The following is a 14,784-nucleotide window of genomic DNA, read 5'->3' on the forward strand; positions in this document are numbered from 1 at the left end:
CTCGGGTTTTGATATAAATGACTACATACTCTTTTTTTTTTGATCGGCCTTAATGATTTATAGAAAACTAGAGACACACAAATCAGTTCTTCCCTTGTTACTACATACTCTTAATAGCAAACATAACTCCCTCTTTTTCTCTCTGGTAACACTTAAGATATTCCACAAAAAGTCAAATATCATGCTATCTCTATGGCACAACATAGCTAAGAAATACTATTTCCAGGAGAACCCAGCTGGCTCAGACAGGAGAGTGTGTGACTCTTGATCTTGGGGTTGTTAGTTCGAGCCCCACATTGAGGGTAGAGATGACTTAAAAATAAAATGTTAAAAAAAAGAAAAAGAAAAGAAATACTATTTCCAGATCTGTGTTGAGATCACTTGGTGATACTAGGTCAAATATGCTTTGGCATTAAGTAGCTATAATCAGTTATATTTGCACAGGTGCCTCCTTTTATTTGTTTATTTATTTATTTTTAAATATTTTATTTATTTATTTGTTAGAGAGAGAGAGAGAGAGAGCACAAGCAGGAGCAGTGGCAGGCAGAGGGAGAAGCGATGCGGGACTTGATCCCAGGATCCTGGGATCTGAGCCAAAGGCAGATGCTTAACCAACTGAGCCACCCAGGCATCCCTTTTTTTTTAGGTGCCTCCTTTTTTAAAAGGATCAAGGAGAGTGTCTTCTTTGATCACTAAAACTTGTTTCTAGTGAGTAGAGGTTACATATAGTCTCATAATTTATCTCAAACGATTCCAGTGTTTTACCAATTTCCTATAAAAACAGGAAATGCAATAAAACTTTGAAAAATTTATTACTAGCTTATTTGTTAAAAGAAAAAGACAAAACTATACCTTTGGCCACAGAACTTCCAGTTTTTTTTTCCTGTGTGAAGCAATTTATACCACCTCATTGTCAATTTTTATTTTATGAGCTCATAGCTCCAAGCAATTATACATCAAAGGTATTCTCTGTACTTTTTTTTTAAAGATTTTATTTATTTATTTGACAGAGAGAGAGCACAAGTAGGCAGAGCAGGCAGGCAGAGGGAGAGGGAGAAGCAGGCTCCCTGCAGAGCAGGGAGCCTGATGCGGGTCTCGATCCCAGGACCCCGGGACCATGACCTGAGCCGAAGGCAGACGCTTAACCTACTGAGCCACCCAGGCGCCCCAAGGCATTCTCTGTATTTAATAGAAGGCTGATAAATGGGTCTACACATAAGAATTGCCTTGGGACTTGCTGTCTGTAGTTGTAGTAAGAATGAATTTATCATTTCATTAGTATCTAACAAGGTCAGACACACAGGTGTTTAAAACACACACTGCTGGAATTAAACAATATTTAATAAAAATTAATTGCAAAGGATAACATTTGATTTTCAAAAATAACCCTTAAAAAGGGGGTATGTGGGGGAGGGGGGTGGGGGATGGGTTAGCCTGGTGATGGGTATTAAAGAGGGCATGTTCTGCGTGGAGCACTGGGTGTTATGCAGAAACGATGAATCATGGAACACTACATCAAAAACTAATGATGTAATGTATGGTGATTAACATAACAATAAAAAATTAAAAAAAAGGGGGGTATGTGACATGGACACAGGAACCAACCCGCAAAAGCTTCCAGTGTCCAAAGCTGGAACAATTTGAGCAACAAAACTAACATAGTATTGAATTGTTATTCAAAGTGTAATAAATATGCATGAGTCCAACTGATATAAATAAATAACCAAATGAATAAATAAATGAAGGAGAAGAGGCAAATCTCACAGAATTCCATATTATATATGTAGATACTCTCTCCTCAGGAGGCAGGCTTAATTCCCCTCCCTCGGTTGTGGGCTGGACTTAATAACCCACTTCCAAAGAACAGAGAATGGAAAAGGAAAAATAGTAACTTTACAATGGAAAACATTGACAGACATGACTTTCACCAGGTGATCAAGGTTAAGGTCAAGCCCTTCATCAAGGGATACTTTGGTAATGTAAGGCAGATCATGGGAATGAGAAGGTACATCTTTATATTACTGTGGTGTAACAGTTTTATCCTTCTCTCCTTAGACCAATTTTGATGCGTTGGAAGTCAGTGTCTCCAAAAGCTTCTTCTTGGAGTAGCTAAACATTTAGATAAGATTAATGAATGTTGGGGCACCTGGGTGGCTCAGATAGCCTGCTTCTCCCTCTGCCTCTGCCTCGCTCTCTCTCTCTCTCTGACTCTCATGAATAATAAATAAATAAAACATTTAAAAAAGTATTAAAAAAAGATTAATGTTACATTAATATAGTGGTTCTCCACTGTAGGACTTCCTCCCTCCCTCTGCACCCCCATATTTGGCAGTGTGTGTGTGTGTGTGTGTGTGTTACTGATATTTGGTGGGTAGAGACCAGGGATGCTGCTAAACATCCTACAGTGACTACCACAACAAGAAATTATCTGGCACCATGTATCAGTAGCTCTGAGACTGAGAACCCTGAACTAATTATATACACCTAATAGATGTTTATTGGGTACCTACACTACCCCTTATACCAGGATACGTTTTCCAGATGATACAGAGAGGACATGGTCTCTGTCTTTTCTGGAAGCTTAAAATCATGTCTGCAATTAGAAAACAGGTGGAATACTTTAGCACTGTACATGACATTTTCTATATAAAGGCCACACTTTCATGCAAACAAGAACCAAAATGAATAGTCCAGATAAGTGTTCCAGGTTGTCGAGAAAGGTCAAGAGTTGTCTAGAACGGCTCTTTGTAAGAGTTGGGACTTTCAGTGGGCTTTGACAAACCCACAGACCTTATATACAGTGAGTAGGAAAGAGGAAGATGGAAAGAACCATAATATTTTAGAGGTACTAGGGATATTCTAGGAATGAAACATGATTTGAAGTCATAAAGACTGTAGGTACACTCTTCTTTCAGATGCTACTTAGAGAGTGGGTCATAGTTTTTTCACACAAACCGAGAGGCGGTTTCAGTGTGGGGGATGGGTGCATCATCAGAATCCAGGTGAAGACAATGGATGGAAAAACTCCGTAGAGGATTGATTTGGCGTTCACCTCCCCCATCTCGCCTTCCGAGAACCTCCACCTTCACAGATTGTCACTTATCCGAGGATATAGGCTGTCACAGACGTGTATAGGCTAATACTCTTTTCCTTCTGTTCATATCATTCCTCACCGATTACTTTTTCCTCTTTTTGCCCTGTGTCCCCCACCCCATTTTTTAAATATATGATAATCAGTAACTGTAGATTGTACCGTTGTTAATGGATCATTACTACTTTTCTTAATGATGATAGCAGCACCTTCAAAGGTCTTTGGAAGTAGATATTGCGGATTCCCCTGGTTGAAAAGAAACAAAGATAGAATTCTTGCCAGACTTGCTGACGAGGTGACTTAAAACACTTTAAACAATGCATCTGACCAGTAGATGGCGCCCTCCTCCCTTTGTGTGAATGAGTTATGAATGAATAAGCTCTCCCTTTGCCCTCCCCTCCCCCAAGCGCTGTTGTAGTGAAAACCAAACCGTCCTCAAGTCCTCACCGAATCTTTAAAATTCACCCTCTTTTCTTCTGGGGCAGTCTAATTCAGACCCTCCTCATCTGTCTCCTCTAGTAATATAATCTGCTTCTGGTATCCTTCTGTCCTCTCCCATCCAACACACTGCCATCGGAAATCACTTTTCCAAAACCAAATTGCTGAAAAATGGTGTCACGGGGGATGGAGCGGGGGGAAGGATTCTCCGTGAAGGCAGTGGCGGGAGCAGAAGGGTCAAGGTAAAGTGCACGCCTTCTCTTGCCAACAGATTTGTCTCACCTGGCTGCAGGAGGGTGGGGAGGAAAGGTAACTGACTAGCAGGGGAAAGGTAGATTCAGAGTCTTGATCTCCCTGCCAAGGGATTTTAATTGGCTCAGTAGGCCACAGAGAATCAGTGAGAGGTTTGGAAGGTGGCAGGATTAGAGCTGTGCTTGAACAAGATTAATGTGACCAGGCATGCGGATGGACTGAATGAAAAGGAAGTTCAGGCAGCTCGGCAGAGTCAAGAGAGAAGCACATAGGGCGTGATTTGCAGTCTGGAAAATGAGGAGAGGTAGTTCCTCAACCATAATATTAACTTCAGTAAACACAGTTACAGAATCGTCAGGAAACGTCTAGGAAGCTAGGAATATGTCAACACACTCTGATGGCCTGTGCGTGTGTATGTGTGGCTTAGCCAGCACATTGCCTAGCTGCCTTTGGGAAGAGGATTAGGTGCCAGAAAGCGAAACCACTACACTTGTTTTCAAGTAAGAAGTAGGGGAAAAAAAAAAAGGAAAAGCAGCTTGAGCTGCTTTCCGTATCACAGGCTTTCAATGTGTTATTATTCACCACTACAGTGTCAGATTTAGATTTTCCACCTCGAGGAATTCGGTTTAGCTTTAATTAGTTGCTGTGAATATTTCTGAGCCAACTCTGGGAAGCATTTATCTAGAGAATAGTTTTCCCTAAAATATAAGCTGGATATAGGGTGTTGTTTTTCTATGAGGCTTTGTATCATGTTCACAGTTATAAATTCTCTCCAGCCATCTGGGTGATTTTCGCCACAGCCCACCATAGTTACTACTGGTTATTTCTTTATTAATCATAACTTTAAATACTATAATATTGAGACCATCTGCAGCACCATCCGAGCTCTATGAGGAGCTGCAGGGCGGTAGAGCACACATATTTTTCTGAGAAAAGATGATGCTTGCAGGTTATTCTGCATAGAGGCAAACGATGCATTTTTCATCCAGCAACTTTTCAGAAAAACAAGCTTAAAAATACCAGACAAATGAAAAACAGACTTCAGCAGTTACACGCAGCTTCCTGAGTAACTGAAGAATGTGCCTCTTGTGGTTAAAATGAGGGAGCTGTTTAATATGGATGAAGTACCACCACTCCAGGCATTTTCATTGACATTTCACTGACTTTTTGAACTTAGGAGTGCTGGCAGGAAAACCTACTCTTGCTGTCCCGAGAAGCCTGCGGTCGGAGAGCAGAGCAGGCCAGGAGAGGTGAAAAGGCTATGTCCGCCTCCCGTTCCCTCTGGTCGGGTGCTTCATTTTCTTCCACGCTGTGGCACCTCCCAGTTATCCAGGATTCCCTCTCCGAAACCAGTCAGGAAGCCAGGCAAGAGTTGGGTCTCATGCTCCCAAAGCCCATGGCCACTCCAGCGCTGGGCTTGCTCACCGGACCAAAGGGAAAACGCTCGGGGTGGGCATTTGTAAAGAGCTTCTCCAAAGGTCAAGAAACACTTCTGCACCTGGAAACCAGAAACTAGCCGGGCGGGGGGCGGGCAGAGCACCCCTGGCACCCAGGGAACATCTTGAGAACAGGTTTCAAAGGGTAAAGGAGCCAGGGAAGAAGACCCCTTTGCCAGTCCTCCCCAGCGCCGGCCAGGCTCGGCTCCGGGGCAGCCCTGCCGTCTGGCAGGAGCCGGGGAGAGACATGCTGTTTTGTTTAAATCCTCCACATTCTTTGCCATTTCCCCATTGGCCGGATGGGGCTACCCTCCCCACCGCGGCCGCTGCTGATGTCAGCCTCGCTGGCGCTCGCTCCTCCCGCACCCACCTCCCGGGCCCGAGGCACACTGCAGCTCCGCGCTGACTCTCCGGCCCCGGCGAGGTGGCTGCAAACTCGCGGGCACGCACGGCGCTCGCGGAGCCGAGGGACTCGGGGGAGGGGACGTGCGCGGAAGGCGCCAGCTTCCTCTCGCCCGCCCCTCGCCGCCGCGAGCCCAGGTTGGAGGAACCCCGGGCCCCAGCCCGACAGAGCCGAGCGGTGGCGGCGGCTTCCTTTTTCTCCCGCTGCGAGCCCTGGAGCGCCTCGGGGACCGGCCCTAAAAAGAGCAGGAAATCTTGTTTACCGCCCGGGGAGAGGAGCCGATCGAGCCTTTGTCTGGAAAAGTCAGCATCCCCAGCTCCGGCTGCAATGTGTTCCTGGTGACATTAGCATTGGCAGACCCGCCGGGGAAGGGGGGTCGCCAGGTTCATGTCTGCATTCGGAGGCGGATCGAGCGGGTGACTTTTGTGCATTCGTTTTAATTTTCGGAAATCTCTCTTTTTTCCTCCCTTGCCCGCCACCGGGCATGTCCTGATCCGGCGGCCGCTCCTACCGCCCGGGGCTGACGATCTGAGCGGTTTCCAGCGGGTCTCCCTCCCTCTCTCCCTGATCCCTCCCTGATCCCTCCCTGACTTTGCAACACTGCGTTCCGGGAGGACCGACCTCGGCGAGAAAGAAGGCGGGGGAGCCCCGAACACCCGGACCCGAACCTTGACATGCTCTCCGGCGGAGAAGAGGAAGCTAGGAGCTGAGCGCACCGCCGGGGCTGCTTCGCCGGCCGGCTCCGAGCGCAGGGCTCCGGACGCCCTGCCCTGCGCCTGGGCGGCAGCTTTGTTGGTTTAGGGGGCGCCCCCCCCCCGCTTCCCGCCCCGGGGGCGCGCGGCCGGCAGGACCATGCTGCTGAAGGAGTACCGGATCTGCATGCCGCTCACCGTGGACGAGGTAAGCGCTGCGCCGCACTGGGCCGGGCCTCTCCCGCTCCCGTCCCCCACCCCCCGCCCCAGGGCACCGTGTTACCCCGCTGCCGCCTCCCGGTCGGCGGGGTCTTCTGCGGGCGGTCAGGGAAACCCTGCTGGAGCATTACCTCCCAAGCCAGAAGGCTGGAGGGGAGGAGGAAGGGGAGTTGCTGTTTCCACTTGTCACCCCAGCGGGGGAGGGCGGCGTTGGGTGGGGCGGTAGACTCTAGGTGGAGTCTTGGGGGGCACCCAGAATCCTGATTGTTGGGGATCCGGATGCACCAGAGGGAATTGGTGCACCCCTCCCTCCAATTAATAAAATGAATAAAGCAAACCCAAGCGCCCCAAGCGCGTCCTGGTAGCTTGGGGGTGTGGGGGAAAGGCACCCCGTCCTGGCTTGGGCTCTGGCTCCGCTCCACGCGTTTTGCTGTAAGGTCTGGGTACGGGAGAAGCCTTTGCCCTCCGGATCTCCAAGCCCCGAGCCCCGCTGGGAGGCACCTCGGAGCCCTAGGGGAGTCCTCCTGGGCCCGGACTTCTCGCGGTCGCCGCCAGCCTGGGCGCCGCTCCCGCCACGCCCGCTCTTAGAGGCTCCCAGACCTGGCTTCGACCTTTCGCAAACCCGCCTGGCTCGGAAACTTTCTGCGTCTCTTGTTTCTTTAGCGGCGGGGAGCGTGGTCTGCGGGCGAGCCGGGAGCGGCGGGGACTGCGGCGCGGCCACAGGAGGGCGCTCCAGCACGTGGGTGCGGGCTCGGCCGGGGCTCCGGGTCCACCCGCTGCAGGGCGGGCGGGGGCTCGTCCTCGTCCTCCACCCGCTGCTCCTGTTCCCTTCTTCAGATTCCCCCGAAGCAGCAAGTTCCATCATTCAGGATATGATGACTCTGAGGATTATTCAGGCCCCGGCTTCCCTTTCTTCCCCCTTGTCTCCCTACCATTTTGGTGCTTTCACAATTGCTTAGCGCCTGTCCAGGGACATCAAGGAAGCGTGAAGCCAATCAGGGAAATTTGAAACTCACTAGGGTTATTTAGTGTGCCATAGAAACCGGCGAGCCAAATGGTATTTATACTTAATTACAGAGCATTTAATTGATCAGACGTTTTTGTGTCATTACCTTATGGAAGGGGATAGGTGCTTTCGGAAAGAAAAAGATGTTTAACCGATGAAGCCGTTGTGCTCCCGAGGGGCTTGCGCTCCCGAGGGGCTATCTTAATCTGTCATCTGGATCGAGTGTTAAGGCAAGACCCAGGTAGTTCCGAGTTGACAAAACATACATCCCAGGAACACTGGCTCCCCAAGAGAAAGGTCAGCCCCCACCAGGATGATCAACTTAGCGTTCCTTCCTGTTTGGCATTTGAGGAGGTAACATTGGAGTAGAGTCTTGAAGGATGGAATCCATGTGGGTAGGCAGAGTTTTGGGGGTGCATCCCGACCATGTAAATCCAGGAGCAGCACACAAATGTGCGGGGAGTGGGGGAGGCCAATGAGTGACCCTGGCTAACCAGAATATTTCTAAACATTGAGATCTTCCCACCCCCTGGGCAGCTGAGCTGGAGCAGTTCAGCCTGGAGGTGCGTGCGCTTCTTCATCCCTCCCCAGTGACTGACTGACTGATTGATTGGTTGACTTATAAAGATTTTATTTATTTAACAGAGAGAGACACAGTGAGAGAGGGAGCACAGGCAGGGGGAATGGGAGAGAGATAAGCAGGCTTCCCGCTGAGCAGGGAGCCCGATGTGGGGCTCGATACCAGCACTCGGATCACAACCTGAGTCGAAGGCAGACGCTTAACGACTGAGCCACCCAGGCGCCCCCCCACCTCCGTGACTTTATTTATTGAGAGGAGTTTGGAATCTAGGGGTAATGTCGGTACTACATGAAATAGCCCCCAAACGGAGGTGATAGTCAAGAAAATAACCAGTTCTAGAATCTTCTTACTACCTACAGAATCTTTTTCTTCTCTTTATTTTGGTTGGTTTTCTTCACAGGCTTCCTGAATATTCAGGCACAGTTCTTGAGCAACTTATTTATCTACGCTACTAAAATACCCACCACTTCAGGGTGAAGTAATCACTTTTGAATGTACAGGTGGAGGCCCTTTCTTTTTTTTCAGAGGCCCTTTCTTAATTGGCAAATGAAATCAGGCTCCACCTGTAATAGAATGTCTAATTATGATTTAATTAATGTATAATTCATTTGGATTAAAGCATGATTCAGTTTCTTAAAAAGTTGTATTTTGTAGTGTTCCACTTGGTTAGAGAAGCGGGGGGGACAGTTTAGATTGATAGAAATTTCAAACTGATAGGATTTCAGATTTTCCAAGCCAGATGATGTGTGAGGAAATAGGCCCAGTGCACCAGAGGTTGGATCCCTGGAATCTGACTGGTAGTAAACACCCCCCAGTGTCCACCATCCCCCCTTTGCGCTGTGTCCTACTGTCCTTAACATTTTTTTATTTTTATTTTTTATGATTTTATTTATTTATTTGACAGCACAAGCAGGGGGAGGAGCGGCAGGCAGAGGGAGAGGGAGAAGCAGACTCCCTGCTGAGCAAGGAGCCCGTGGCGGGGCTCGATCCCAGGACCCTGGGATCATGACCTGAGCTGAAGGCAGCCGCTTAACTGACTGAGCCACCCAGGTGCCCCAACATTATTTTTTCTTTTAAGATTTTATTTATTTATTTGAGAAACAGAGTGATCGAGAGAGAGAGAGACAGAGAGAGAACAGGCACAAGTGCAGGGGGAGAGGGAGAAGCAGGCTCCCCGCTGAGCAGGGAGCCTGACATGGGTCTCTATCCCAGAACCCGGGGATCATGACCTGAACGCAGACGCTTAACTGACTGAGCCACCCAGGAGCCCTGTCTTTAACATTAAAAACTGGGAAGGAACTTAACAGTGTCTTCAGAGAAGACAATTACCATCGACTTAGGTAGACTCTTCGAAACCTAACTTTTGCTTAAAGGCTTTATTTGCTTGGGCCTGATTCTGTCTACATGGTACTTCAGGAATTTATTTCTGTCTCACCCCCGTGGTTAATTAGGAGCGCCCATATTTTTGAAAATGTGAAGAGTAAAGTGAGAGAACCAACACTGTGTCCATTCTTCTTCCCTGGCCTTACCCTGTTTAACCCCTGGTGGAGGGGAGCATAGGGGGAACTCGTGTGCTATTATCCACGTTTTGCAGATGTGTAAACTGAGAGTCAGAAAGGTTAAATAATGTGTGCCAGGTCACACAACGCGTTTTTTTTTTTTAAAGATTTTATTTATTTATTTGAGAGAGAGAGAGAGAGAGAGCACGAGAGGGAAGAGGGTCAGAGGGAGAAGCAGACTCCCCGCTGAGCAGGGAGCCCCACGCGGGACTCGATCCCGAGACTCCAGGATCATGACCTGAGCCGAAGGCAGTCGCTTAACCGACTGAGCCACCCAGGCGCCCCACACACAACTAGTTAATAACCAAACCACAACCAGAGCCATGGTAAAAACCTATTATTTTTCTTTTTTTAAAAAGATTTTATTTATTTATTTGACAGAGAGAGACACAGTGAGAGAGGGAACACAAGCAGGGGGAGTGGGAGAGGGAGAAGCAAGCTTCCTGCGGAGCAGGGAGCCCGATGTGGGGCTCGATCTCAGGACCCCGGGATCATGACCTGAGCCGAAGGCAGACTCTTAACAACTGAGCCACCCAGGCGCCCCAAACCCATTGTTTTTCTTTATGCTGCTCTTTGCCTGTCACTGGTATTTAATGCAGAAAAAGGAAAAACCATTTCTTGAAAATAGAGTCGACACTATCAACTTAATGAAAAATCAAAGACCTTTTCAATTGTTGTAGAGGGTACTGAATTCTACTATTTATCTACGCCTTATTTTAACTCATAAAATATTCCCTAGTTCCAGGAAAGAGGAGCAGTGTTGGGGCATAAAGAAAATAAAGCTCAGTCACAGTCTAGATCAGTCTAGATCAGTCTAGATCAGTCTAGATCAGAGTGTTGGTGTTTTGTTTTTTAGACAATTTCAGGATGAAGAATTTTAAGAGGTAACATCCTATGGATTAATTTTAATAAGAAACTTCATTAGAATAGTTTCTTCGTTTATGTTCAGTGTCATCTCTTAACTGAATATATGCCCATTCATTGGAAAGTTCTAAACAGTAAAGGTTCCTGGGGGCTAACAGTTGGCTCTAAAGAAACAGTTGTGGGGCGCCTGGGTGGCTCAGTCGGTTGGGCACCTGCTTTTGGTGCTGGTCATGATCCCAGGGTCCTGGGATCGAGCCCCACATCGGCCCCCCTACTCAGCGAGAAGCCTGCTTTTCCCTCTCCCACTCCCCCTGCTTGTGTTCCTTCTCTCTCTGTGTCTCTCTCTGTCAAATAAATAAATAAAAATCTTTAAAAAGATAAGAAACAGTTGTCACCGTCTTCATTTGGAACATTTGGTGATGTAGATTTTTTAACTTAGACTTGGAAGGGCTAGTAGAGATTTTCTGTAGTTGAGCCATCTCATTTTGTGGAGGAGACTGTGGTTATAGAAGATCCAGTTAGTTGCCCATCTTGTAGCCAAGGGCAGGGTCTAGGCCAGAACCTGGGTCTTCTGATTTCTGGTGCAGAGCTGTTTCATACTGTAGGCCAAGGGTTCTCCCACTTTTCTTCCTCTGGGAGGTTCCTTGTTGGGAGGAAATATTATTCCTAAACCCGCTATGCAAAGCCAGGGACACTAAGTGTCCTCAGTAGTCTCTAGTTGAAGGTGGCTTGGAGACAGACTCTGACCTTCTGTCTACTTAGGGGACATTTGGTCAGCTGACCAGAAGAAAGGCCAGGGGGCTTTATTTGAAGTTGCTCTTGTATAATGAATCTACTGGTTTTCCTTAGATTAATGGGGTGGCTTCTTCTGGATGTGTGATTCCAAGGAGATTGTGGTGGAGTTCAAGGCCACTTTGTCCCAAGCCTCTCCTTGGTGCTGCCACTTGGTGCTGCCAGCATCCCAAACTCTACCTTCGAGACTCCTTGGAGGAGTGTGAAGATCACCCCTCCCTGAGAGGTTCTTATTAGTAAGATCAGCACCTTCAAGAGCTAAGCACATCGTAATATTAAGGCAGGAATCCTTCTGTTTTCATTACTTGCTTTGGTGTTTTAACAGTTCCTGTTCTGACTGCATTAACGTTAATGGGCACGCTTTTAGGGATTTATTTGTGGTCCTCAGGGATTCGTTGCACAATGAAAAATAGAAACACTTCCCTCCCCTCCAAGAAAAGAAGAGAGAGAAAGAAAGGAAAGGAAAGAAAAACAACTTTTTAATACAGATTATTATTTTGTTCTTTGCCCTGGCCGGGAGCCAGTGCACTTTTATCCAGGCTCTTCTGGGTCCCCGGAGAATTTTCTTTTGCGTACATTTCTGAGAACAGATTTGGGATTGGGGTGGTGCTGACTCTGGAATGACCTAAATGGAGATTCCAAAATGCCCAATAATGCTCCTTATTCCCTGTTTCAAACAGTTCTCATAAAATGCGTCTGCAAGTATTGGGGCAGAAATTCTGCGGGAAAGATTGTTTAAGTTTGATATTGGCATTGACACTGTTTTTTGTACAAAGTGATACTCCTGAATATAGAGTAAAGTCTCCTTGGGTTAATCTCACATACTTCCCCCAGGGTTCCTCTTGAACATAATTTTGAAAATGTTTTTTAAGAACAAACACTATTTTGACTTTTTTTTTTTTCCCCCTGACTCTTAGCCTAGATGGGAGGGACCAAGGCCAGGGTCACGAGTTTGATTTCTGGGTGATCCCGGTAGCTCCTCGAGCCTGTCCCACAGTCAGAGAATGACGTCCTCACAGCTCCCTTGCTGGCCGGGAGGGGCACGTGGGCGGGTTAATGGGTAAGTGCAAACCTTTCACCACTAATGGAACAGACAACAAGGAGCAGATGCTGTTCTCCCTGGCTGGTCAGTGAAATTGACTTTGTGTGCAAAGGACACTGCATCTCCCCCCCCCCCTTGATTTGGGTGTGAATGTCTGCCAGCCTCATGAAACAGATTCTGGGCCTTGAAAAAAAAGGAGGTTATTGTTAAGGAAACCTTAGTTAAAAGTGGGTGGTAATTAACATGTGCTGTTCGTTACAAAAGGAGCGAGTGAGTCCCTGAGGCTCTTAAAAACCGACTTAAAAACCTTGTGTCTGATTGAGTAATACTTCTTCATTTCAGAAAAGCTCTCATTTTGGGTGAACGGAGAATACTGGTTTTTTTTTTGTAAGCAGTTTTTAAAAAATTAATATAGTTTCATCACTCCATCTCTTGAAGATCCACCATGCTCCCCCCCCACCTCCTTGCCCCAGAGTGACAATTAGGAAAGTGTGTTTTTGGGGGGAAGGGTTCACAGAGTTCTTTTTTTATTTTTTTATTTTATTATTTTTTAAAGATTTTTTTTATTTGACAGAGAGACCACGAGAGCAGGAACACAATCAGGAGTGGGAGAGGGAGAAGCAGGCTTCCTGGCGAGCCGGGAGCCCGGTGTGGGGCTCGATCCCAGGACCCCGGGATCATGACCTGAGCCGAAGGCAGACGCTTAACGACTGAGCCACCCAGGCGCCCCCTTCTTTTTTTAATATAAAAGTGTGTGCAGAGTGACAGGCAGTAAACGTGTTTTTCAGGGGCAGTGATTACTGGAAAAGTACGTCGAGGTTCATTGCTTTAGCCGCCTGAGTGAGGGCGCAGGTGCCCCTGGTTGGCCCGTGTGAGCTTTGGCCTGCTTTCTGTTGTTGCCTGGAGGTTTATGTGGTCAAATAACTTGGAAAACTTTTTTGGAAACTAGCTAACACTTCTGCCCCTGTTTGGAGAAAAAGACCTATATGGACATCAGCTGATTTGTAGCAAGAAGTCAGGAAGGTTTTATATATCTTTTGTAAATTCAGCCTGCTGGGAGAGGAAAAGAATTTCAGATTGTAAATTGCCAACTGCCCGCCCTCCCTGTCTCATTCTGGCAATCGGGTATTTTGTGGTGTCCCAAGTGGAGATTTTTTTTTTTTTTTTTAGTAGGCTCCATGGTTGATGAAGTGCAAGTGTGTTACCGATGTTAAAACTGGAGAACAAATTTTATCTGGAAAATGTAAAGTCATTTGAAAAAAAATTATCTTGGATGCTTGACTTTTCATACTGTACATTCTCCAACTTCCAAACAATTCCTCCACATAGGATCTTGGGGCTGCACACCTCTAGTGGGCGCTGTTTACCTGGAACCTAAGTAGGACTAGAACAATGTGATGGACTTGCAACCAGCCAATGGCTTGGGTCAGCCCTCTTAAGCGTTCAGCCTCTGTTGCCATCATGTGTTCAAACTTGAGTTCAGCATGGAAATGTCACCTCCTTAGTGACATTGTTCCAGACCACTCCATCTAAAGTAGTTTTCTCCTCTTCTTGATCTCTGTACTTATTTCCTTCGGAGCATTTCTCATAATCTGTACTTATTTATTTGTTTACTTGTATATCCTTCATTCCCACTGTTACCTTTTCAACGTGTAACCCACATAGGAAAATAGTGACAACATAGTTTCACTTATTTTTCTTTCATACTAAGTCTTTGACATCCAGTGTGTTATTTACCAATTGCAGCGCATTTCAGTGCCCACTAGCCACTTTGTAGTGCGCAAGGGCCACGGGTGGCTGGTGGCTGCCATATTGGGTGGGCAGCTCTAATGCTTAAACCTCAAGTCTGGCACATAGTAGATGCTTAATGAACGGATGAGCAGAAGCTGGGAAAAAGGGGCCCATTTCTGGAAAGCTGAGCCCAGCTGTCTTCCTTCACATTGTTTACATTTTTTTCACTTAGGTTTTATACCACCTGAAATTTTGCAAGCTAGAGATTCTTTTATATCATAAACATCTTCATTTAAAAATTGCTCAGCAATGCCCCCTGAGAAGCTTGAGGCCCAGTCTTCCCTGGGAGTTAATGTAATCATTCTGCTTTCCTGCTAACTTCTGGAGGAGTGTATTTGGTTTCTATTACTCTGTAACAAATTATCACAAACTTAGTGGCTTAAAACAATACCCTTTTATTATTTCACAGTTTCTGTAGGCCAGAAGTTTGGGGATGGCATGGCTGATGGCGTGGCTGCTCGGGGTCTCTCAAAGTTGAAATCAAGGGGTTAGCTGGGCTGCCCTTCCTTGTGGAGCTTGGAGTCTCTTCAAAGCTTGTGTGGATTATTGGCAGAATTCAGTTCCTCATGGTTATAAAACTAAGATTACTCCCTTTCTTGCCAGCCATCAAGTAGGGGCC

At 46.9% G+C, this 14,784-nt stretch overlaps 1 protein-coding gene across 1 annotated transcript; it reads right to left on the minus strand.

Moving 5' to 3' along the window:
• Positions 1–4,650: 4,650 nt before the first annotated feature.
• LOC148163365 (uncharacterized) lies at positions 4,651–6,678 on the minus strand. Its single transcript, XM_088028182.1, has 2 exons — positions 6,596–6,678; positions 4,651–5,855 (listed from the first exon to the last, which is right to left on the minus strand). Exons 1-2 carry the CDS (start codon positions 6,657–6,659, stop codon positions 5,356–5,358), a joined length of 564 nt encoding a protein of 187 aa, XP_087884308.1. The 5' UTR covers positions 6,660–6,678; the 3' UTR covers positions 4,651–5,355.
• Between the last annotated feature and the right edge of the window lie 8,106 nt (positions 6,679–14,784).

The sequence above is a fragment of the Eumetopias jubatus genome, unplaced genomic scaffold (genome assembly GCF_037043125.1).
Source record: "Eumetopias jubatus isolate StellerSeaLion01/CBP00866 unplaced genomic scaffold, mEumJub1_p1.0 scaffold_10, whole genome shotgun sequence".
NCBI classification, from domain to species: Eukaryota; Metazoa; Chordata; class Mammalia; order Carnivora; family Otariidae; genus Eumetopias; species Eumetopias jubatus.